Source organism: Hippopotamus amphibius, chromosome 4 (assembly GCF_030028045.1).
Source record: "Hippopotamus amphibius kiboko isolate mHipAmp2 chromosome 4, mHipAmp2.hap2, whole genome shotgun sequence".
Classification (NCBI taxonomy): Eukaryota; Metazoa; Chordata; class Mammalia; order Artiodactyla; family Hippopotamidae; genus Hippopotamus; species Hippopotamus amphibius.
Window position 1 is genome coordinate 93592591 of NC_080189.1, and position 26855 is coordinate 93619445.

The following is a 26855-nucleotide window of genomic DNA, read 5'->3' on the forward strand; positions in this document are numbered from 1 at the left end:
AATATCACTTCCATCATAACCCACTGGATAGCACTAGCCATGTATCCCCACCTTGTTGCAGATGGGGAAAGATGTGCAATTCTCTGTGTCTACAAGAGAGATTCAGATACAGTTGAGCCATGCAGTCTGTATTAAGCCTTGCCATATAGCACAACACACCGAGGAAAGTGTATTGGTAGAATAATGATTTTTAATTTCATTAAAAAAAACTATAAACTAGATAGTAATGGCTTCTCTTTTAATAATGATTTATATAGAAGAATACAAGAGGAACAACCTATTAAAAAACAGACAGTCAGGGGGCTTCCTAGGTGGCTCAGTGGTCAAGAATCCGCCTGCCAATGCAGGGGACACAGGTTTGAGCCCTGCCCCAGGAAAATACCACATGCCGCAGAGCAACTAAGCCCGTGTGCCACAACCATTGAGCCCACACTTTAGAGCCCATGAGCCACAACTACTGAGCCCATGTGCCACAACTACTGAAGCCCACGTGCCTAGAGCCCGTGCTCCGCAACAAGAGAGGCCACAGCAATGAGAAGCCCATGCACCGCAACGGAGAGTAGCCCCTGCTCGCCTCAACTAGAGAAAGCCCATGTGCAGCAACGAAGACCCGACACAGTCAATTAATCAATAATCTTAAAAAAAAAAAAAAAAAAAAAAAAAAAAGAAGACAGTCAGGAATGCTTTGGAATGATCTGTGGAACAAGGTTCCATGGAGAGGACTGTTCTGAATGGAGCAGAGGGCTGGTTTTGATCAAGAGCAGAGAAAAGGTTGGCCACACACTGAAATTCTTGAAAGGCAGGAAGAATATTATGATTATGCTACTATATGACAGAGCCCTAATAACTAGTCTTTGTACCTAATTCTCAATGTTTACTATACATAATTTATACTAAAGTCTGCTACAATACTATAGTACACTAAAATACACAAGTTCCAATTACTCAATAGCCTTATTTTTATTTTTATATTCTGATTTCCTTATATTTGCTGTATAAATTAATACTAGTTACACAATTAGGCCTTTGTATTCATATTTTCAGACTTTTTTAGAATAGGTAAAAATAGAGATGGCTTCTAACCTCAGCACATTCCTTTTGAGATAGATAGGAACAATGTATTTAAAGCCCTATGAGTAAAATATACTTAATCCCCAGCTATGTATAGCTAATTCTATTCATTCATAAGAATTGGCTTTACGGTAGCAAAAGCATATTTTGTTTTTATTACTGTATGTGTAGTAAGCTTAATTGAACTTTAAAGATTGAAAGCTTACAAACTGTAAAATATATTAATTTATTTCACCAAAGGAGACTATAAATTAGTAACAATGATCTTCAAAGTACATATGTTTTCATATTACAAATGTGAATTTTCAGATTCACAGTGTATTCATTAAAATATTAAAACATATCTCAAAACTAGCAACAAAAATTCATGTTTACAAGCTACTCACTATACCATAGTGACCCTGACCAAACAGCTATGAAAAGAAACTAATCAATATCAAATATTTCTTACTTAATTTGCATTAAATAAATTTAATTAATTATATAATTCATCAATATTTATTAAAAGTTATTTTTCTTAATGAATGAAAAGAAGACGTGTATATGTACTTAATTCCATGTTAAGAACCTCTAATAGATGACAATATTCTCATTAGACTTAGATAAAAATTTTTTATTTTTCAAATAGCTATAACTCCTTTAGAATTAAGTGTGATGAAAGTCTAGCTGTTTTATTAATCTATTCTTTTTGAAAATATAATAATTATTTAATTTTTTTCCTAGACTAGAACACTGGTATTGAAGGTAATTCCAAAAAGGAGTTGTAATGTCAAAATACCAAAAATAAAATATATTTGCAAAATTTCTGAATAAAACTTGTTCATATTTAGAAGAAAAAGAAAACATTTTTACATTAAAAAAATTTTTTTTTAAATCTGAGACTAGAAATTTCAAATAATAACTGACAAAATACAGGGGATAATTGATTTTTCCAATTAATTCTGTTAGAAACAAGAAAATGTCAGGTATATTTATTGAAAAATGATTGAAATTTTTGAAGTTTTTCTTGTTATTTATTTGTGGGTTTCTTTTTGTTTTTTCCAGCTTTGGGGTAGAGCTGGAAGAGGATCAAGGAATTAAATTATTCTGGAATGAGGATGTTTTCCTATGGGTCAAAGAAGCCCTGTGATTTATAAAAGATGAAAATTAAATAGAGAAGCCACATTCAGTATGAAACAGACCATCTCCATACCATCATTTCTTTCAAAAATAAAATCTACTACCTGTGTAATTCTCCTGGGGATTTAAGCTCTGTACCTAATAATTATAGCTGATGTATTTTTTATATGATGTGTGGTAACTACCAAGAAAGTACAGACACAACAACAGCTCTTCACAGTTCTGTAAGGACAGTAACAGGCCATTTCCTTGGTCAAGTTCCTGTCTGGATGAACGTAAGGTAAAAAAGGATCCACGTCCATCGGAGCCTACCATGAACTTCCTCATAGCTTCCAGTCATTATCATTTGCAAGAGACAAGTAAAAACGAAACAACTGCTACGTAAGACTGGAACAATTAGCAAGGCCTGAAGTATTTTTAAGTGTCATGTATTATTCATTAAGTTAAAGCCATATACATATGGCTTGATTTGCTCCAATGACAAAAATATTGACTAAATTCCATCTCAATACAAGCATAACTCAAAGTCCCATACTTTAAAAATCTGATCGTTGTATCTTGAGACAAAATAGTTCTGAAATCTCTAGCCCATTTAAATCTTTCTCTTTTAATAATGGGATTTTAGAAATATCTTTTAAGTGCCTCTTTATCTCTAGGGAGAAATCTGAGTAAGATCTTATCCATGAAGCAAAATGCCAGATGATTAAAAAATTCTCATCTCAAATTCCAGACCTCTATTTTCTCTCCAATTGTCAATCCCTTTTTAATTTGCTGTGAACAGCACCGTCGGTCTGTTTTGGAAGCTATTGTAATTTAATATTTCATTATCTCTCTTCTTCAGCCTTTGAATGGCCTGTCACTTGTTACAGCCATCATAAAAAGCTAGCCAAGGACACTTCTGATCTCCAGCTATCAATTTATAGAGGCACTGAATTGTGCACACATCCTTTTTGATGTATTCCCTCTATGTTCCCTTTTTAATTTCTTTTTAAAAACAAAGAAACAATGAATTTTCATTTGTATTCGCCCTCTAAACATTTTTTAAGTACAGCAATAACTGGACGTTTAATAAATCCTTGACTATTCCTGTTCAGTAACAGACTAAAAAACCGGACAGAATATTTTTTCACGACTCCTAATAAAATATGAAAAATAAATAGAAATTAAGGAAGTTTACTAAACATATTATACAATATCTGAAGCTCCCCCTTCTTGCAAACAACACTGAAATATATATTTCAGCTCCGAGAAGTTACGGAAAGATCTGTGATTTTCCTTAGTGAGTTACATATACACTAGAGAGAGGGCTGGGACCTAGGTGACCTACATAGGTGCATTCATCTTATTAGACAGGAAACACTGAGGCAATACCAAGAGTAACCATTTATGTTCACAGAGATTCTTAAAAAACTTTTCTAAGTATTCTCAACTCACCAAACATTCTTCATGAGGCTCCTAAGAACAATAGACTATCCAGTGGCTCTTTCTTACATATTTGGCCAAACATGCAACCATATGAGATAAACTTTGTAATGAAATATAGTACAAGACGTACTGTAAAACATTAAGAGTGATGCAACATTTTATGCCCAAATTTTGGGCAATATGGTAGCATCTGCTAAGGCTGGCATGCAGCATGAAGCCTGCACTATTCTCCTATAGTACCTTAGGTAGTTCCCAGCAGACAAATCCAAAATGCCACCTAAGGCCATGGAAACAAGTAGCAGAAGGTCTTCACAGAGTATAGAGATGTGTGTTTGCTGGGTCAAAGGAACTACAGAAAAGGATAGCCCAGTGAGAAATTTCTAAATAACCCATAAAAAACCTCTCCCCAAGAGAAAAAGTTATTTTAAATTATTTACAAGATAATTACATCTACCTAACTGTGCCAAAGCCACCCAGCCAGATTACCAACCATTCTCTGCCCTCCCTTACCCTCAGCACTTCTACCTGGTAGGGGTAAAATCCACACAGCTAGGAAGTACCCCATCCCCTTTGCCTCTTTTCCACTATCGGTTTCCATTAGCCATAATCTAGGATGCAGGGCGGTCGGGTGGTAGGGGTTAATACTAATTCAAATCTGGAATTGAGACTATTTTTTTTATAGACTGTTGTTATATCTAAAAGTGACCAAGGCCATTTGATTATTTGTCACCAGCAAAGTCATCTTTATCCAATCACTCACTGAACAGGTTTGAGTCCAACCAAATAAAGTTAGATCTTTACAACAAACTGCATGTCACACTTGGACAAGGTGATTCACAGGGATAACAAAATGCGTTGCAATTTTTTTCAAAAATATTGTGCCCACTTGTCAATAATATAAAAATTTCTGGATAAAGTTATTATGTGAATTAAATGAAATATATGCTGGTAGTATGTTAATGTTACATGCTGATAGAAATATGAAAAATTATCAGTAAAACAACTTAAATTTTATTTATTCCTAGCATAACTTCTCTGAGCTTTAAAAGGTTAATGTATACTATGAATATCCAAAGAGAGTTATAAAATACATTTCCCAAGTATATTTGGCCAGCAAACCATTACTCCACTTAAGAATCCTGATGTAATTTTATTACCTATAGCAGAATTGAGAAAATGTGGCATGCTTGAATGAACAGCTGTCAATAACATGGTAGTTGATATAGAACATGGATACATATACAGGAGCTGAGTTGATCTTGCAGGAGAAGCTATCTCAAGAGCTAATTTACAACTTTATTTTCAATGAGATCTAGGGGTTTTTATAATCTTACATATAACTGTGCTCTAAAATATCCTTCGAATTTCAAATAAGGGACTGGGATGCTTCACAAATTCAATCAAGAGAGAGCATTCTAAAGCAAAATCACTTTGTAATGTACACAGGACAATGTTATCTGCACAGACTAGTAGGAAAAAACTTGTCAGTGTGACTCCAGCACCATGGACACCATGATCAAATGACTCGACAATCAATCAGGTTGTTACAATATTCTTCTGCCCTCTCTTAAAAAATAACAAAACAGAGTAGCACAGACATATACATACTATCAACTAAAATAGATAGCCAGTGGGAAGTTGTTGTATAACAAAGGGAGTTCAACTCGAGGATGGAAGATGCCTTAGAGGACTGGGATGGGGAGAATGGGGGGGACTTGAGGGAGGGTGGGGGGGGAGCTGACGGAGGGAGGGAATATGGGGATACGTGTATAAAAACAGATGATTGAACTTGGTGTACCCCCAAAAAATAATAAATAAATAAGATTTAAAAAAAAATAACAAAACAAAACCACACTCCAGTAACTATATATTTCGGGCTCTACATCTGCAGAGCCTGTGGACCCACGAATTCAGGGAACCATAACTTAGGGAATGTGCCAAGAAAACATCAATCTAATCATTACTGCTATATACGCCTAGAATTGCAAATTAATTGTCTCTCCAATTCGAGTCTATTTATCTATTGAGTTGGTGAGCATTAATTGATTTCCACAGCACAACCACTTTAAGGGGAAGTACAGAAATTAAGATTCTGAATTAAAATGCAAAAAAGCATCTTGCAAATCCAAATTTAAACAACCAAATACTTCTAAACCATACATTTCAGTATAAAGTATGAAATATCCAACTTGACTTTTTCAGAGCTCATTTCATACTTATTCTTTTAAACTTGAGTTTAAGCCTATAGCAATTTTTCTCTGGAAACAAATTTGTGTCTTTGCCAGCTCAGGTTGCCATAAAAAAATACCACAGACTAGATATTTTCTCATAGTTCTAGAGGCTGGGAAGTCCAAGATCAAGGTGAGTGCCAATTTGGTTCCTGGTGAGGGCTCTCCTTCCAGCTTGCAGACAGCTGCCTTCCTGCTATCTCCTCATGTGGCCTTTCCTTTGTGTGTGTGTGTACCTCTTCTTATAAAACCACCAATCCCACCAGATTATGCCCCACCCTAATGATCTAATTTAACCTTCATTGCCTCCAAAGGCCCTATCCAAATATATTCAGTTACACTGAGCGTTAGGGCTCCAACATGCAAATCCAGATGGGACACAATTCAGTCCATAGCAATTTACAAAATCCATAAAACTGTTACTACTTATTGGCTTATTATTCTATAATTCTGAATGAATTAAAGGACCAGTATCTGTAAGATCAGAAGAATACTGTATCTTTGGCATTTGGGTTTACCTGTGGTCAACATTTTCCTATCTGAAAATGAATGCTATATTGCAATCTATGAGATGATTGTATTACAGAAACACCATTAGACAAGAACAATGAAAGGAAGTGCAAACTTCCCTTCAGAAGTGAAATTATTTCTCTTTGTCTCATACTTATTAAATCTGATCAAATTATCCTATCCTAAAAATTTGTAACTTATACCTCAGGCTTGTCCTCGGTGTCTTTTCATGATGTTTACACTATCTCATTGCTCTGCTCCTAATGAGGAGTGATGCTAATTAAACTTACCCTTTGGAAAAAACACAAGACATGCACACAAAGATCATTCTGTTACAGAACCCACTGTATTTCTTAAAAGTGTCCTTTTTTTAGCACGTATCAGATTTCTGATTCCATGATTTAGAATCAAGGCTTTATAATTTAAATAGTATTTTAAAAGAAGAAAGAAAAGCTACTTTGTTAATATCATAACTGTGATAACACTTTAAAATCATTCACTTTTTTAGTCATTAGACACACAACTCTACAGCATGGGATGATGTATCATCCAAAATTGCAAAAACTCTTTTTTTGGTCAGTTATCTGGTTAAAAAAAATTAACACCAAACTTCAGAATGCACTGATGCATTTTATATTTTTGTATCTTAAGCCAAATTCATATTTGTAATAAATAACAGCAAAGACAATAACTATTCTGAAAAAAAGAACAACAGGTTAGAAGTAGGGGATTTCTGAGCTCTCCTTAATCATCAGAGCAGTTTTTATTGTTGGTAGCAGTATTTTGATAATATTTTAACTAAAGAGTATAAAATTATTTTTTTCTATTTCTTTAATACTAAAACTATATGAGATGATGGATGGTCACTACATCTATTGTGGCAATCATTTCATGATGTAAGTCAAATTATTATACTGTACACCTTAAAAGTGTACAGTTCTGTATGTCAATTATATCTCAATAAAACTGGAAAAAATAGTTGAATGCTTAATTTGCAACAATTGATATAGAATACAAAAGCATTATTAGACATCTAAAATAATTATTAAGTCAGTTATTTTGTCATCAGGCATTATTCTTTAATTGCTGCTTCACATGGTAAATGTTTTCTTTTTAGTTTTTTCATCATTATTCACAAAGTGAAACCAGCCTATAGTTTTCTCTTTTTTCCTTTTTTGTGCTATATCATTTTTATGAGAGAAGTGATATGAGTTCACTAATTTTTCACATTTTTATTTTTAGGTGTTCTAGTAAAATCTTTAAAACTTGAGAGTATTTATTTGTAAATTTTATAGAAATAACTCAGCATGAAGTACTTTCTTTGGCCAGAAATTTGAATAGATTTCCAATTTACTCTATGATTACTGACCTATCATTGAGTTGATTTGATTGTTTATATTTTATAATAAACCACCGACTTTTCTTATACGTTATAATACTTCACTGTAAAATTGTACATAATGTCCTTTTATGATTTTAATCTCCATGTTATCTGGAGTTATACTTTTTACTTTTAATATTTTTCTCTCTCTCTCATTTTTTAAAAGCCTTGACAATTTTTTTAAGGCTTTTGATTTTCTTGCTCAAGTATACTTTAACACATTTGCTACTTTGAAATTTTAAATTTGCATATTTATCAAAGTTCAATTAAACATAATCATTAAATTCAGGCTATTCAGGTAAAGGTGAAAACGCTATAATACACATTGTGAAAGATCTAGCATGTGGGAAAATCAGGATAATTTCTAAAGGAGTTTGTTATCATCGCTCAAACTGCTGCTACTTTTCATAGTGCCCTAGCATTTTATTTCACACAGCAACAGAATCCAGTGCAGAAAAAAGAAACATACGACATCAAAGTTGGAAAAAAATTAGCAGTAAACTATTCCAACATATTATCAATAATCTACAAATCAGTAAAACAGCATAACATTGGTGTTGACAAGGCTAGAGTTAGAAAGGCACTGATTCATTGACGGCATAATCGAAATTGGTACTAACCTATAAGATCAAGGAAATTCATCAATAACTTTGACCTTTTAATACCAGTTCTTATATTTTGTCTTAAAGTGATAATGTGAAATGCAGATTTATTTATTCACCATGATAAAACTGTAACAATCTAAATGTAAACTAGTTATGGAACATATAATATTAAAATTTTATTCTCAAAAAGTATTATTAAATATATGATAAAGCTTCCTGGTAAGTTAAAAGATCAGGTATAAACTTTGTAGTGTTTCAGTATCAGTGTATTTTTTTAGTTTACTATATATTTGCTACTAAAATATTTAATGAACACACACACATATATAATATCAGTATTTTTTTCCTTTACACTAGATTGTATTTCATAAAATCATCATGTGTTTCCTTTATAGTGAGAAAAAAGCTTTTTAATGTTATATTTATGTGAAAAGCAATTTTAAAAACATAAAAGGTTAAGCAGGAAAAAATATGCTATTTCAGCCAAGAATCTGGTAAGTGGAACAACCCAATTAACATTTTTACTTCAAAGAAATAGAGCATGGCATGAACTCAAGATTATTTGTTATGTATAAAAAAACAACAGCTAAAACACTACAATGCACATACTGACATGTAAATCCCAAACCAGAAGTCTATCACAGGAAATATGCCAGGCATCAGGAATAAAGGAGCGCAGCAAGTTGCACCAATGTGTAAAGATTTATGTAAACAGGAAAAATGAAGAAATTTTCTTTGTATATTTTCCCTCCATTTTCTGCTCAGATTACTATCCCCTGTTCCTAACTTGTACCACTGAATGATCAAGAGAATACTAACTTTCAAGAAATTTCTGCAACTTGAAAATTTAAAAGTTGTGGAGAAAGAGAGAGTCTTTTGATAGTCTACTGAACTGTAAGTTGAATTGATTCAATACTTTTTAAAGATGTCAGTAATTTTATCTTAGCTCATTAACTGTCAATTAAAAGTGCTTTGTATAAACAAAGGGGAAAATATCAGATTTCACTCTCTCTGCATTGTGCACAAAGAAGAGGTCATGTGAGCACATTGCAAGATGGCGGCCATCTGCAAGACAGGGAGAGAGAGCTCACCAGGAATTAAATCTGCCAACACCTTAAACTTGGACTTCCCAGGGTCCATAACTGTAAAATTAAATATCTGGGGGTTAAGTCACCCTGTCTATGGTATTTCATTATAGCAGCCCAAACTGACTAAAAGAATCTCAAAATAAAAACCAACTGCAATTATCCACAAGGCTGTATACGAGGCCTCTGCTGCTATACCTGCTCCCTCACTACCTGCTACCCTCCTAAAAGTCTCCTGCCTTCTTTTATCAAAGTCAATGTACCTTTGTGATAGAAGTATGTTCATTTTTAAATTTCTAAAATAGAAATTATAAATTGCCTTGCTTACATCACAAGGTAAGTGTAAGGACAAAAGTATCTAGTACCTGAAAGTTATGCAAGTTGGGGTTCCTTATTATTTTCCCTTAGTAATGTTTACTTTTTTATAACTAAAATAAATCTATAAATAAATATCAACAGAAATTTCTAATGACAAATGACAAATATTCTATGAAGACATTCCCTATACTCGAATCTAAAGTGATTTAACAAATCAATTAAGCTCTATGAATAAAACAAATTAAGTAGGAATATTCAGCCCTTTTTACTAAGTTCATTGCTTATTTTTTTACACTCTTAAACAGATAAATTAGATCTGAAAATTAAGCATGGTTTGGGTGCCCTCTAAAATAAAACTACCGACAAGTGAAATCCTCAAAACTAAACACTTTCAGATAGGATTTTAATTATATTATTTGAAAACTTTAAATATATCATGGAGCAAAATAATCACATTTGAATTCAAGGGACTTTCAAAAGTAATCACCTTTGGAAAATCAGAATACAAGATATCTTATGAGAATGCAAAGACACAAACTGTCTTTGAGTGAAAGAAGAGGCTGTTTCCTTCAGTTAAGCCTTCAATTAAAGTGTGCTTTTCCGTTTACCAAATTCAGAAATCTAGAACAATCCTGTACATCTGATATGTTCCGATGAACTGCAAGAAAAATGCCAGTAATTATTAAATTTTCAAGATCTTGTTGACATTTCTGATTTTACTCCCGTGTCATTTACTCACTCAGCCTTTAACACCGGATATGAATTTTAAAGTAACACAGGCCAAGCAAGGTCAGTGTCTTACTAATGAGATTTCAGCAAAGAAGCAGCAGCCAATATTAAGATAAATGGGACTAAATAAATAATCCAAAGTCAGAGCTTCTTTTCCTTTTATTTTTTAAACTATGCCATATAGCAAAGTGTCTTACAACTTCTGAAAACATCAATTTCAATATTTTGTCTAACTGATTTTCAAAGTAATCAAACTAATACTTTTTATTCTGAGACTATTAAAATCATCCTCTAAATATTCATAGCTTATTCTCAATTATAAAGAAAAACATTTACGCAAAGTTGAAGCTCTTCTGTAGGATACTGAATAAAAGATGTGTATACTATGTGACACGAATCTGAAAAAAACATGCTTGGATTTAACTTTATGTGTCATATTTTATTTCTCTTCCATCATAAAACAGATGAAGACTTTAATGAATGTGATTTCAATGAAAAAAAAGGAGCAAAAGAAATAAGAAAATGAAGATTCTCATGCAAAATAAGTATCTTACTAACTCCTATGGACAATCCTGGCTCCCACATAACATAACTGAGTCAAAATTATGTCAACGGTAAATTATCAGAAATTTTATTTATTGCAGTACGTAAAAGTATAAAGTTTAGAATTAGAATTTATATGAAATTTGACCCCATTTCTTACAAATGATGTGGCCTTTCATTAAAGACTCAGCTTCAGTTTCTCCTTCAAAATTATTTAACAAAATTATAGTAAATAAATGAGATATAATTTACTAGACTGGTGAATTAGGTTCTCACTATTTTAGGTGTTAATTATCTAGTGAAAAGTGTATTTTTCCTTTATTTCTTAAACATCAGCCCATTGAAAAATTAAGCAAAGTTATTTTGTTTTTATATTTCCAAGTAACCTCCTCCTGAAGAGATACTGTCCTCCTATTTTCAGCTTTTTAATAGTGTAACTAAACAAAACAAAACAAATCTCTCTACTACAAGTGAGGCAGGTGGGAGGAGGAGGAAGCAAGTTGAAAGCAATATGAAAAAATCTCATTTGGGTTATTTCCTTAGTTACTGTTCACATATTTTATAGGACTGTGCCCCAGTTAGTCATGGTTAGCTTCAGGAGGTGTTATTGTTGGAGACCTTCATTTTCTATTTTAAATATCCATGCAATATTAAGATTTATTTTTCTAAAAACAAATAGCTTTTAGAAAAAGAAATCTGTTTTTAAAATGTGTGAGGTTGTTGGGGTCCAAGGCAGTCCACTCCAAAATATGCCTCAATGGCATACTGATTATTTTGAATTCAAGTTATGTGAGAAAACAGCCAGTGGAAAATAAATGATATTAAAAAAAAAAACACTCTGGGGACTTCCCTCGTGGTGCAGTGGCTGGGACTCTGCTCTCCCAATGCAAGGGGCCCAGGTTCGATCCCTGGTCAGGGAACTATATCCCACATGCATGCCACAACTAAGAGTCTGCACGCCACAACTAAGGAGCCCACCTGCCACAACTAAGACCTGACACAACCTAATAAATACATAAATATTAAAAACAACAACAACAACAAAGCATTCTTATGCTCCCTCTTTCCCCCTAAAAGTGGGAAATAAACCTCCCATGTGAAAGTATCCTCCCTATACTAGGAGGATAGAAAGCATACCGGTCACCAGAGTTAGGGAATTCAAGGCTAAGCAAGCTGTATAAACAAACTTTGTTACTTCATTAGTCTGCTACCCCAAGCACAAGCCCCCCTTGTTTTATCTCTTTAAATAATTGTTTGTCTAAAAGTAATATATAATTGGCCTGCTTTGGCCACTTCGGTAGTCCCATTTCTATGACTTACATGCAAACAAATTATAGTTTTTTAAATTAATGTGTTAACCTGTCTTGTATCAACTTATTAGACCAGCCCAAAGAACTCAAGAGGAGCTGGCGGGGGATCTCCCCAACCGTGAACAAAGTTCTGGTATCCTTCCTTGAGAATTTAATGGAAAGTTTGAGGATTTCTGGATAATCACTATTGGCAACAAAACAGAAACACAATCATGAAAGCTTGCTAACAAATTAAAAACACTCAAGTTGGCATCAAGTTTGTTCAAGATAGTAATACAGATCAGATAACAGTGATATGATAGCCACAGCGTATAGACATAAAAATGTTTTGATTCAAAATTTCTATACCCAGCCAGTTTGTTCTTCTAAAGTGAATTCAAAAGAAAGATATAATAAGTGTAATAAGATTTTCTTGCTGACATATCCAACAAACAACAGGTGATAATTTCAAAAGGAGATAAAATGGATGAAATACTGTTTAAAAAAAATGAGAAACACAACCACACAGCTCAGTATTATCCGATTGTTATAACAGTTACAAAATTTAATAGCAAACATCAAAAATAATTCTTGAAAAAAGAACGCAATAGACAAAGTAAAAAAAAAAAAAAAGGCGAAGAAAAACCCCAAAACTGAATCTAGATCCCAGTAATTCCAAAAAGTACTTGGAATTAATAGGATAAGTTGTAAAGAAGTCAGATTATGTTTAATTCTCATGTAATATCAGAAACTACTTACAAACACCACCTTGTTTCTATTATAGAGAAAAATCCTATGTTTAATATCTTTAGACTTGATACGATGAAAACATGTACTTTTCAAAATATTAAAAAGGTGAAACAAAAAGAATGAGTAAAATAATTTGACAGATGAAATTTGTTATGAAAAGAATCAGCTATGTACATAAAAATTTCCTTTTAAACAACAATCTCAAATAAAAGCTAATTTCTTATATTAGTCTTTGTACTTAATCTGTTTTGTCTAAATAAACTTTAATTGTAATTAAAAATAACAAGAAACATTTACATAGTGCTTACTATGAGCCTGGCACTAATATGCAAACTCAAATATATTAATTTATCCTCAAATTAACTTTTGGGTTAGTAATCTTATCCCCATTTTACAGGTGAGAAAAATGCTTGCCCAGAAAGTTAATGGATTTGCCCAAGAAAATACTGCTGGAATTTAGATTTGATATTCAATTTAACCCAGGCCACCTGCATCCAGAATGCAGGCAGTTCTGGATACACTCTGAATACTCAATACACTTTAAAGCCTTTTTAAGTAAAGGGACTATTAGTAACATACTTTTGAAAATCTCAGGTGGTTCTTTCTCCACACCACTTACTTACGTGAAAGGCAGAATACTAGGGGGAACAGGTTAGAGAATGGATAACATCTAAGACCAGAGTTGTGCCTGGGCAAAGACCCTGCTTTCTGGGTCATAGTTGGTCTTCATAGAGGATTAGGCTGCCCTTAGGAGAATTCCTAGTTAGAACTGTCAGGCTCTGCCCTTATTAATATACAGGGTGTCTCTAAGAAACATCACTGGCACAGCTTCCTCCCCTGTATCTTCCTAAATAACTTATTCCCCTCCCTTCCTCACAGTGAAGTCTTCTCAATCAAGTCTTCCATTTGATGTTCTTCTATGTCTTTAGGTCTATCATTTATTTACCCAACACTTTTTATCTTGACTTCACAATATATTATACTGAGAGGGAGGTATCTTTTCCTTACATCCTAGAGTAAGGCAGAGATACAGAAAGAGAGAGAAAGAGAGACAGAGAGAGAGAGAGTAAAACACAATAAGATAAGAACTAGAGAGTCTACAATGTACATGTACATCTCTCTTCCTTTACCACTTTGTGTCTGTGTAAAAATATTTGTGTATGTGCACTAATGCTACACCGTTTTGATTTTTAAAACATACATCTATTACTTTTTAAGTTATTGATATCAATTGGAAAGGCAGAATTATTTGTTAAACAACAGAGTGGAAGGACACCTCCACGGATACCGGCTTTCCTGCAAATATTCACAGAGTGAGACCCTGCGAATAATATATCGCTCATGAGAATCAGCCTTCTTCTTTTGCATAAATCAAAGTTTACCACAGACTCTTAGATGACACGTAAACAAAACAGTATCAGATTTGCTCACTTTTTTTTCCAAATATTAGATATGTAAGCTGGATGAGAGCATGGTATTCCAAGAGTTGTTCACATTTTTTTTTTTTTTTAACTTACAGCCCTCATAGATGTCAGTGGGAATATGGACTGCTGCGTGCTGATAGGATATTTGTCGCCCAAAATTAGCATCCTCGATAAAAACAGGTTTTATCCTCTGGCTGCCTGGTTCACTATCATTCTTTTCCGGCTATAAAGAAAAAAAAAGATAAACAAAATATTATAATTTATGCTAACACATATTCTCACATTCACTTCATTTGCCAAATGCATATTATTTAAAAAGTAGATCTACAAGAATATTTTAAAATACAGTCCCATGATGACATCATACACAAATTTTCATTCAGGTATTAGCATTCACATGGTATCTTCATGATAGGATTCACATTATAACCTAACTTCTCTCCTAATTTCCTCAATGTTGGAGTCACTTAGGATCATCCTGAGTGGACCAGAGCTTTGCCACATCCAGAACTTATTAAAACATACATTTAAAGAATAGAGTAAGTACCTTTAAATACAACCAAATTAAAAGTTTCCCCTTGAAATAAATTTCACCACATATGTTACCAAATTTCTATAAATCTTTGTTTGGTAGCCAATAGTACATGACCACAAAAAAAATAGCAATGAAAGATTATTTTATGTCATATTCCCTTTATTTTTGCATGTTTTCCAAGTGTATCAATTTTTGTTTTAAAAAACAAAGTACAAATACTAGGAAAGAAGAGATCTATTGTAACTCTAAGCACAATCAAATTCTAACTTCAACAAATTTGTCTCCCTAGGTAAAAGCAAAGATCCAATCAATAATGATTCAAGAAAATCCCACAAGAGTTTCAGGTTGAAGATTAACTTTCTACCTATTTGAACGATGTTTTTGATACTGAATTACCCTGGCAAGGTAATTCAGTTTCTCCTCTGGCAAGAAACTGAGAATCTCACTCATTTATCCAAAATGCATCTCTCTAACAACTGTTTTTGGCTAATTATGTTAAACTCCCCTCCCCAGCTCAAATATAATTGTTTTAACTCTTTCCTAACTAAATATTTTTTGATTAAATTCAGACCTGTAATGCAGCTGATAAACAAGAAAAAAGACTTAAGTGGACAATCAAAAAATTTCATAAAAGCCTGGTAGAATGTGGCAACACAAAGTCTACAAAGAAGTGATAGTGTCCAACTTTCTAAATGGCTCTGAAAATTTCTATAACCAGATAACCCATCAGTATCCCAAGGTATTTAAACACACACACACACACACACACGTGTTTCTCTAAGGAAGTTACAACACTGGAAAAATTATTTTGACACCAATAATAGCAATCGGGCTTTTTTTTGTTTTTAAATCAATGACTTCTAAAGCTGTAAGTCCAACTCACCATTACATAATGAAATCAATTTAATAGGTCACAACCAAATTATTTTTTTTAATTTTTTAAAATTTATTTATGTATTTTTATTTATTGGCTGCATTGGGTCTTTGTTGCTGCACGAGGGCTTTCTGTAGTTGTGGAGAGCGGGGGCTACTCTTCGTTGCGGAGCGCAGGCTTCTCTGTGCAGTGGCTTCTCTTGTTGCAAAGCACGGGCTCTAGGCACGTGGGCTTCAGTAGTCGTGGAGCATGGGCTCATTAGTTGCGGTTTGCGGGCTCTAGAGTGCAGGCTCAATAGTTGTGGCGCACCAGCTTAGTTGCTCCGCGGCATGTGGGATTTTCCCAGGCCAGGGATCGAACCTGTGTCCCCTGCGTTGGGAGGTGGATTCTTAACCACTGTGCTACCAGGGAAGCCCCATATTATTTTTCAAATGAAACTATGTTGAAAGAAAATATAAAAATACACTCTCTATAGTAAGGGGAAGGACTATATTTGGAAACTGCGGTTTAGTTACATAAGACTCTGTATGTATGTGTGCTCATGTGGGTATGTGAGATTCAGATTGCAAAATTTGTCATCGATAAAAAGAGTTGAAGACAGATCACTATTTTTTATCTATCTGAAAGCCACAAAGATAGAACTGAGCCCCCATTAACAAACTGAATATACAAAATCATGAAACAGTCGTGTTGAAAGTCTAAAATTTGGCAAAATACCTACATGCAGGAATCACTAATTCATACTCTTTTCTAAAACAAAGGTTAGGTGTGTGCATCGTGAAGGACGAGAAAAGAAAGAAGAAAGATGATAAAGAAAAGAGACACCGTAGAGCCAAAGAACACAACCTAACACATCTACCATGATTCCAACTGTTAATAAAGGAAAGAATAAAAATAATAACTGGGATTCTGTCTTGGAGCCAATTGTGAATTTTAACATATTTTAAAATTCATCCTCTATTCTATGGCTGTCTGTTCTTGGGCTCAACTGAATAAGAGAAGGGAACATTAAAACAAACTACTTTCATCAATAACAAGAATGTAAAGAGGGTCTCACCTAATAAATGATGTCATGTTTCTTTTCGACAGCAAACATTCTTAGTGAAAAGCCTCCATATTTATTTTAAAGCAGAGGTTTCTCAAAGTGCAGTCCTTGAAGAAGCAGTATTGGCCACCACTGAAACTTTTTAGAGTGCAGGCTCTCAGGCCCCACACCAGACCCAGGCAACCAGAAACACCTGAGACACGCCAGAGGCGGGATCCAACAACCTACTAGGTTCAACAAACCCTCCAAGTGATTGTGATACACGCTGAACCTGCACGTCCACTGCTTTAAAATACCAATAGTTTAAATTAGACACACATTTTTATTTAGAACTACTCATGAAAAAATTAGGATTCGTAATAAGCATATTAATGCATATCTGATAATATGGCTGTCATCTGTGGTCTCCCCTTTATTATAATCTCCATCAAGTGAAATAATTTCATGAAAACATTAGAATTGCTAGATGCAACTCATTTCCTTAAACTTATGCAATGATTATTCCTGATACAATCATAATCCATCTTTACCTTTCTTGATATATTATGGCATTATGTAACAATTAAAATACAGCAAACACTAGACACAAAGGAAATGACTGAGAAAAGTAATGTGGAGAAAAGCTACTTAACACATATTGTTTAACGTGTTATAAGTTTCAAAGAAATTCTCCCCCGGAATTAAGATTTCCTTGTTTCTCAGACCACATACAAGAAAAAGTAAGTTAGCATGTCTCATAACATTTTTTTCTCCAAAATACCTTTTCTGAATTCTCCAGATTACACTATATAAATGTGTAGAGATACATGGAGGAGGTAAATTTCAAAATGTATTCAAATATATTTGGTAAAACACATAACTGAAGCAAGAGAAGCATGTTCCTCCAACTATTCATCTCAATATAACTTCAGTTATTAACTAATAGATTAGATTACTCAGAGACAGAGGTACCAGCCAATGTTGGATGGGTCATTCAATTTTACAAGCAGCGCGTATTAGCAAATTTCATTTGGAAAGTCACAATAAAAAGTCTATGACAGACACAAAGACTTTTGCATATTTAATATATTTATCTCAAATGAAACACAGAATTGATTTTTATAATATTTGTTTTTAATATTTTGTTATCTTTTAATGCTAAAAGTATCTCTACCAACAGCAAAACATTCAGAAACTGAGAGATATATTTCACTTAAATTGCAATAGAAACTAGCTTAATCATTGGGCACCGTTCAGACTGGACATACTTGCTGAGAAAATTTGTTCACAATCACATTATGGCTAAGTTTACTCCCCATGCTCTCTATTATTTTTTGTGTCCCAGAAAACCATGAGACAATTAGTTGATACTAAATAAGAGCTGAGACCCTCTACAGAGGTATCACAATTAGTATTTCTATCTCACTAGTGGAGGGGTTAAATGAACGGGTTCTTGTGTAATGAATCAAATTCTTCAATAACCAGAGACTGTAGACTTGTATACAATTCTCCACAGTGTATATGTATATACTGTATTTTAAAACTTTCACCTCCAAATACCTCCTTTTCTTTTTTACAACTATTGCACAGATATTATTTACAATAGGGCCTTACAACTTTCACAACGTAGACTCTTGAAATTTTTAGTCTCAACTGTATTTCCAATATCAAATAAAATTTTGGATACATACTATGCCTTTAGGCATGATATTATCATCCATTGTAAATAATTATCATGGATGTATTATATTTACAATCAACTTTCACACAGCCACTAAGGCTGAAAAGGCTACTATACTTACATGTTGGTATCAACTCTGCAGCTTAAAAAATAAGGTTGCCTCTGCAACCACTAGCTCACCACTGGAATCTAAGCATTCTGTGGTGCTGCAATACTTCAGGCTGGTTACCAGTTCTGACCCATACATAGGAAAGCCTCCTTTTTTAGTAAATCACTTGCCTCAATTAGAAGTGGAGATTCACCAAAGCAGCTGCAGCTGTCCATGCCCAATTAATGAAAAATGAATAGAGAGAAAAAGCTGCTGAGCCTTCAGCCAGTTATAGTTGTTCTGGTCAGGGCGTAAGGCCAGGCTGAATAGTAAATAATGAATCCAGTTACGATGGCAATAAGAACACTGTCGAGTCTCCTGAGTTAATTGGTTTAAGCTGTTATTTTTCTCCTTGAGGATGCTATGACTCAGAGACACGCTGAGTGGACGAACAGAACTGAAAAGGAAATGTGAGTTGGATGACGCTGAATACATGACACTAAGATGACACTAAGGGCTTTAATATAATATTTGCACATTTGCTTTACTGAATGAACAATAAGAAAATAAAAACTTTTAATTATAATTTAATGAATAGCCATATTGTCCTTGGAAAAAACATATGAGTTCAGCTGATCATGTTTGATGAGGAAATAAGAATTCTTTATGAATTGAGAAGATTTCTCCAATTGTTCAAGTAGTTAAATTTTTTTAGCTCCTTAGATTGACTCTATGGAAAAACTATAGCATTAATTCCTCAGAGGCAATTTACCACCAATGCATTAAGAAAAGAATGTTCTACAGTTAACATGAAAAATAAACATAAAATTAGTGGTCAGAAGAAACTTGAACAAATACTTCTATTTCTTAAAATTAGATTTATTATTAAGTCTCCGTGTATTCTTCTACTCTTAATTATGATATGTAAAACAGGAGGAAGAAAGAGTCTGAAATAAGCAGACTCTCGGGGTAGGGGGAACAGTAAGCAAAAGCAACTGTGCAATAACAGAGAAAGACAGCAAGTTAAAAATTACATAGGGGATGTTAAAACAAAAAATATATACATGTTCTAAATATGACGAAGTCAGCCAAAGACAACTATGAATATGAAACACATAAAACAACTAAATTAAGTCAAAAAGGGATACTGATCACTGCAATCGCTTGCTTATTAAATTAAATTTTAACAGCAGAAAGAGGCATTCCTCAAATAAAATGTATTGAGGTTGCTGACAAGGATTACAAGGCTAACGGTTTAATAAGTAGACTACGGAATCTGAGGACACCCTGTAAATAAAACTGATGAATTTTTGGTCTGCAGGATGGATGAACGCATGTGCATCACGCATCCCAGGACCCAGGCCATAGTAAGCACGAGAGCCGCCACAATCACAACACAGGTACGTGTGATGACAAGGGCTGAGGGCTGATTTAAACTCCATGAGTAGTATGAAATTTTCAGATTATCAGCATTAGAAAAGGATGTGGTACTCTAAAAATATACACACAACTGTTTTATATATAAATATGTAACCTAAATTTTGGGCACTGGCTGATAGGGTATGTTCTCTACTGAGGGACTGTGAAGTGGTTTCTTGCATGTGAAAAGCACTATGTGATTTCAGACAGTCTGAAAGTTCAATATAGCACTCCCCCCTGGAAACCATACAGTGGTATATATTATATTATGAAAGAAAAACATTTAAATGAGGCCAATCTATTTCTAAAGAAAAAATTAAAAGCAAATTTTTATATTACGAAGATTATGATAGATAAATATACTTTAAAAAATATTGTCAGGGCAAAAGAGGTTTAAAAAAAAAAAAACAACTTTGCAAGGTAGAAATCAAGTACTTTTCTTTGACATCCGAGGCAAAGACTGACTAACACCTTTCAACTAATGTACAGAGAGCCCAGGCTCCAGGATGCCAAGATCCTACCATATTTACAAAGAAATGCAAACCTTTTTAAGGCCCATAAGATCCCGAATGATCAGTTTCCAGCCTGACTCCTCATCCAGATCTCCTGCCCTGCCTTCCCTTGCTTATCATGCTCCTGCTACACTGGCCTGTTTTCTGCTCCTTACACACAGCACGCTCTTCCTGGTTTACTGTCCTTGTGCTTGCTGTTCCCTTTGCCTGGTATGCTGTTCCCTGGTCTTTTTTCATAGTATCAGTTCGTTCTTCAGATCTCAGTTGAAAAATGCTCTCTTGGAGATTCTCCCATCTAAACTATCCCCCATAGAATACTGAAAACGTTACGCTTCATTTATTACCTTCAGAGCAATGTAGACATGACTGATGTTACAGAATTTCACATTAAGATTTGTCAAACATTTATTGTACTGCTTAACATGTAAAACTTAAGTCATTCTAAGATATATCTTAACATGGATAGTATTTTAAGTATCTAGATGGCAGACCATCCCTTTTAAGATAAAGACTATAAAATAATAGCCTTGTATAAAATGTCAAAGGAAGGGATAAATATTGGTTATGTAATTGTTTTGGTGCAGTTGCCTTTTGTTTCAATTCTGTCTTGTATAGATTGTGTCAACTTAACTTTGGAAGCAATAATTTTACTACATTTTATCCTCAGGCATCTTTTAAAAACTAGTATTGTAAATGCAACAATGCTCATTCAATGATCAGAATTCTCCTTATTAAAATCATAAATTTGGCATTGACACTTTGTTATTCTAAATAGTGTTTAAGGACTTACGGATGCATAAAAATGTTATCGAATTTTTTATTTGCCTCATGTTTGCTGTCTCACTACACTAAAGTATAATCACCATGAGGGCAAGAGACCTCACTGACATCGTTCAGTTGTGGCCCCAGCACCTAACTGCTGGCCCTATTTATAATATTTGTTGAGCGAATAAATAAACTTGAACCCATGTTTCCTAGTCCCCAAATTTATGCTTTTTCTGCTTCAATATGAAGGAAGGACAAACACTGGACGCAGTCTGGTAAATGGACAGACAGTTTCTCAGTCAGGAATCCAGCTTCACATTCTCATTCCAACTCTGTGTCCTTGCTATGGCTCCTCAGATTTTTTTTTTTTTTTAAAGAAACAGAGGGAAACAAGATCTGTAAGTTTCCTTCCAGCTTTGAACATTCTAATTCTGAGATCTATGAACTTCAACTTAAAGCAAATTGTTTCCACTCTTTTTTTTTTTAATGCCAAGTAACTACAAGAACATGTAAATGACGGAAGACTGGTATAAAGAAGCCTTTACCAAGAGTCTGTTGGTATCCAAACTCTTGGCCCTGAGAATTTACATTTTAATTTAGGACAATGCATTCATAGCATAGAATATCATAGATATCAATAGCACAGATGTCAATCTGTCAAACAGACAATACGTAGGTAAGCAAGGGTTAGAACATTAGTTGGGCTTTTCGCCTCAACTTCACAAGTTGAATTATTTCAGTTACTTCCCTCAAGTGACAAGCAAGGTCATCTTTTAGGGAAGAACTTAAATAAAAATGAACACGCCATGGGTCTGTGGTCTCCAAAAGAACTCATTGCAAGGGTGGAAGAAAATACTAGAACTTAACAGTTACACCCATTTCTAGCAAATGAAATGAGAAAAAATTAATATTAAAAACTCATATTTACTATACGGAATGACATTAGCACTCGCTCCCCCCTTGCCTTACTAACTGTGTGTGAGTTGGTCTCAATTCATCCGTCATCCTCCAGGTACCACAAGGAGAATGTGGAAACCCTACACACTGATGGGCGGAGAGCTACCTTCTCACCTACAAACTCACTTTCAATGTACTATTCTACACTTTATATGTAAATTTACTTATTATTTTCTCAGGTTTAACCTACTGCATATGTGCTACCAGCATTAAAAGATTTACAAACTTAATAATGATTGAAGCTGAAATTCTAGTACTGCAAGCTGCACTGAACAAAAAGAGAACAGAGATGATGCTTTTATTCCCAGTACTAGCTCTTCTTCAGTCTCATCACCAGAGAGAAAACTGATTCAATTAGGTCAACCAGCAAGTTGGTCAAAAAGGTTAATATTATCAAGAACACTATTATAGAAATGGATTTAGATCTACCATATCAGTAATAATGCCCTGTGTTCATATGGCCTGTTGAGATATTTCCAGTTATCATAATTAAAGGCATTTAATTATTACGCATCTAGAAAAAACTTTACCCTTTTTTTCTGGTGATTTTTAATGTCACATATCACTTATACCAATACTTTATAACATTGCCCTTATCTTAAAAATTTAGAAGTCTCTTTGGTGGTTTCTCAGCGTATTAGTTCCATATACAGAATTTATAAGTAAATATTGTTGTATTGGGAGGTGCTTTTTTTTAAATTTATTTATTTTATTGGCTGTGTTGGGTCTTCCTTGCTGTGCGCAGGCTTTCTTTTAGTTGCTATGAGCGGGGGCTACTCCTTGTTGTGGTGTGCGGGCTCCTCACTGCTGTGGCCTCTCCCGTTGTGGAGCACGGGCTCCAGGCGCGTGGGCCTCAGCAGTCGCAGCACACAGGCTCAACAGTTGTGGCTCATGGGCTTAGTTGCTCCATGGCAAGTGGGATCCTCCTGGAGCAGGAATTGAACCTGTGTCTCCTGCATTGGCAGGTGGATTCTCAACCACTGCGCCACCTAGGAAGCCCTGGGAGGTGCTTTTTTTTAACTGATATGCCTGTACAAGCAAAAAAAAGGTTGAAGATACCATTCAAAACAATCCAGTCCCCATATCTCTGTTTACCCAATGCTGTACATAGGGTGAGTTTACAATACCCACATAATGCCACTGAACTTTCCAAACAGCAAATATTCAATGAGTTCTAAATAAATACACCGTACACTACTCTCTAGAAAGAAGGGACTGGATGTGGGATCTAAAAGAGAATTACGCATGCCACCACTCCAAAGCAGCTGAGGACCAATGATTTAACTATCTTTGCAAAAGCAGCACATTCCCAAGTGCACAAAGCATTACAAAAATATCAAAATAGAAAAAAAATTTTTGGAAGAAGGCCCAAAAAACATATGGTGCCATTCCTAGAAGGAATGGAATCTAATCTAACCTTTCTTTTTATTAGTTTTAACAGTCTTTTTCCCCCAAGGAATCCTAATGTGGCTACATTTCACACAGGGGTACATGCATTAATTTTAAGGTATCCATGATAAATATCACTGGGAATGATGGATCAGATCAGTGAAGATTTACAACTTAAAGTCTTACGATCTTTTTAATCACAGAGATTTTACTTTACCTACTGCAAGTCACTATCAACTAACAACTGTCAATGATGAAGCTGGCTGGATAAATACAAGCCACATACGTCAAAATTAAATACGGACAGAATGATGGGTAGGTATGACAAATTCAAATTTTAAATCAAAACCATCTTCAAAACTGTTAATCTTAAGTCTTGATTTACAACAGTTCCATCCCATGGGAGCCCACAGCATAGGCAGAGCAGCACAGCACAGGGGCGCACGGCTCCTGCTGGGGTCACATGGCCTGTACTGCATTCACTGCATTCCCCGCACTTCCAAATATCACATGCATGACACTGGACAAGTCACTTAAGCTCACTAAATCTTGTCGTTTCTTTTTTTTTTTATATTTATTTATTGTTATTTTTATTTATTGGCTGTGCTGGGTCTTCGTTGCCGTGCGCTGGCTTCTCACTGCAGTGGCTTGTGGAGCACGGGCTCTAGGCACACAGGCTTCAGTAGTTGCGGAGCATAGGCTCGTTAGTTGTGGCTCGCAGGCTCTAGAGTGAAGGCTCAGTAGTTGTGGCGCACGGGCTTAGTTGCTCCGCGGCATGTGGGATCTTCCCGGACCAGGGATCAAACCCGCGTCCCCTGCATTGGCAGGCGGATTTTTAAGCACTGTGCTACCAGGGAAGCCCTTACTTGTCTTTTTCTGAAAATCATTAAAATAATAGTATTGCCACAAAGGATGAGTGTGAACTTTAAACGATAACATAGCCTACAAAGCATTTACTTTTTAGTATAGAGTAAGTACATATATGCTATTATTATAATCCAATCCAAACATACAGCATTGAAAATAAACTGTTTATTTTAGATGCACACACAAAAAAGGCAACTCTGATTGCACCATTTACTGTACAGAAGCAATTAATATTCTATCTCTATGCTATCTTCTATTTGAGGATTCAACAATAGTCATAGCAGAGCCTGAAATAAAGGCTGTACACTACTAGATAGTTTTTTTTAAAAAACTAGAAAAGAAACCTAGACTTTGCATCTTTCTTTAATAATTAGAAAAGATTTCATCTCTGTTTGATACATATCCCTACTGGCTCATTCTAGAAGCAGACTGATTTATTTCAATAAAATAAAATCATGAATGATTGGGCTTTTAAAAAGACATTTAGACAGGACATTATGTTGGAATTAATTTTAATGTAGAAAAGACTGGTAAGAAAATAAATAACAACATAAATATGCAAGGAATTCAGCAGCCTAGCCAAATGTCCCAGAACGGTCAAATTTTTAACATGATCAATAAAATAAAATGTAGCAAATAAATCAACTCAATTTATCGACGTGGGAATTCTGGGTTGAATTTATTTCATTTGGATTTCAGTCCGAAACATAGATCTTGAAGTTAGGTTAATAAGGGTTTGTAATGATCTGCTTTCCCTTTGCTTGCTTTGGGAATTAAGAAAATAGTGCTGCTTGCTGGCACAACTCAAGTCTTCTGGGGAATCTGCTTCGCTAAATCTTTAGGGAAGGGAAGGATTTATTGAGACAGGTGTCTCTAAAAACCTAAACAAGAACCTAAATAAATTTCAAAACTAAGGAAAACTTGAATGTGTAATTTCATAAATAACTGTTGCATTATTATCTTTTTTTGCTATTTTATTTTGACATTTAATTATCTCCTCAAATGAGGATATATAAAACCTACAATGATTTCAAGACAAATTTCTGCATTACAGTCACATTTATTTCTCAATGTTTTTTGAAGATTTTATTCTGATTTTTATTTGTTATGCATTTTCTTAAGTTTTTTACACAAATATAAGGATACTCATAACTAAAATGAAAAAGAGTTCAAACTAGTACCCTCTGATTATTAACACATCCGCACATATAAACGTGCTCTATTTGGAACTAAAATCACTTCAAATCAATCTTAAATGTATTGTAATAATATTAATAATAATTATTATTTAAATTCTATTCTTTTTTAAATATTTATTTATTTATTCATTTATTTATTCATTTACTTAGGCTGCTCCAGGCCTTAGTTGTAGCACGCGGGATCTTTGTTGCAGCATGCGGGATCTTCATTGCAGCATGTGGAATATTTAGTTGCAGCACGTGGACTCGTAGCTGTGGCATGCATGAGGGATCTGGTTCCTCAACCAGGGATCAAACCCTGGCCCCCTGCATTGAGAGCACGGAGTCTTACGCACTGGACCACCACAAAGTCCCAATAATTAGTATCTTTAAATATTATACTAACATTTCTGGATTGCCTACTATAAGACAGGGAACATTCTAAATGCTTTATATGTGTTAATGAATTTAATTTTCACAGTAACTGTATCAGGTAGGTATCACTATTACCTTTATTTTTCAGACCAAAAGAGTGAAAAACAGAGAAGTTAGGTGACTCTGCCAATATCACCCAGCTAGAAAATGGCAGAGCTGGGATTCAAATGCAGACCATGGAACTCAGAGTATGATCCTTAATCATCACACACTACTACTTCCTCCGCACGACAATGTACACAGTAATTATATATTTATGTCTTGTTATTAGTTAGGGAAAATAAGTTTCATATAGAAGTATTTAGGAGTGAAATGTCTTATCTCCAGTTTACCTTAAAATATTCAAGCAAATAACAGATACAACAACTACGGAGACTCAGTTTACTGTTCTTCTTTATATTTAAAATATTTTTCCTGATAAAACCTTAAAAACTAATCTTACATTCAAACATTATACCCACATTAATGTTGTAGTCTCTCTGGAAATGAAATTCAACAACTTACTTATTCTACTTAAATGCTGAATTAAACAAAATTTTAGTTTGATGGACTAATAAAATAAGCTTGATTTCATGTTTCACAGAGATTCATAAAAACTTAGCTTATCAGACCTCACCAGAGACGTGGAACCAAAAATTCTGATTCTTATATTAC

At 34.3% G+C, this 26855-nt stretch overlaps 1 protein-coding gene across 3 annotated transcripts in view; it reads right to left on the reverse strand.

Annotated features, from left to right (window-relative positions):
• CACNA2D1 (calcium voltage-gated channel auxiliary subunit alpha2delta 1) overlaps positions 1-26855 on the reverse strand; it is a 587574-nt gene that overhangs the window by 151125 nt on the left and 409594 nt on the right. For all 3 annotated transcript variants that reach the window (XM_057730987.1, XM_057730986.1, XM_057730985.1), the window contains exon 6: positions 14571-14700. In XM_057730987.1, coding sequence (XP_057586970.1) covers positions 14571-14700 — 130 coding nt within the window. The remainder of the gene's footprint in view (positions 1-14570; positions 14701-26855) is intronic.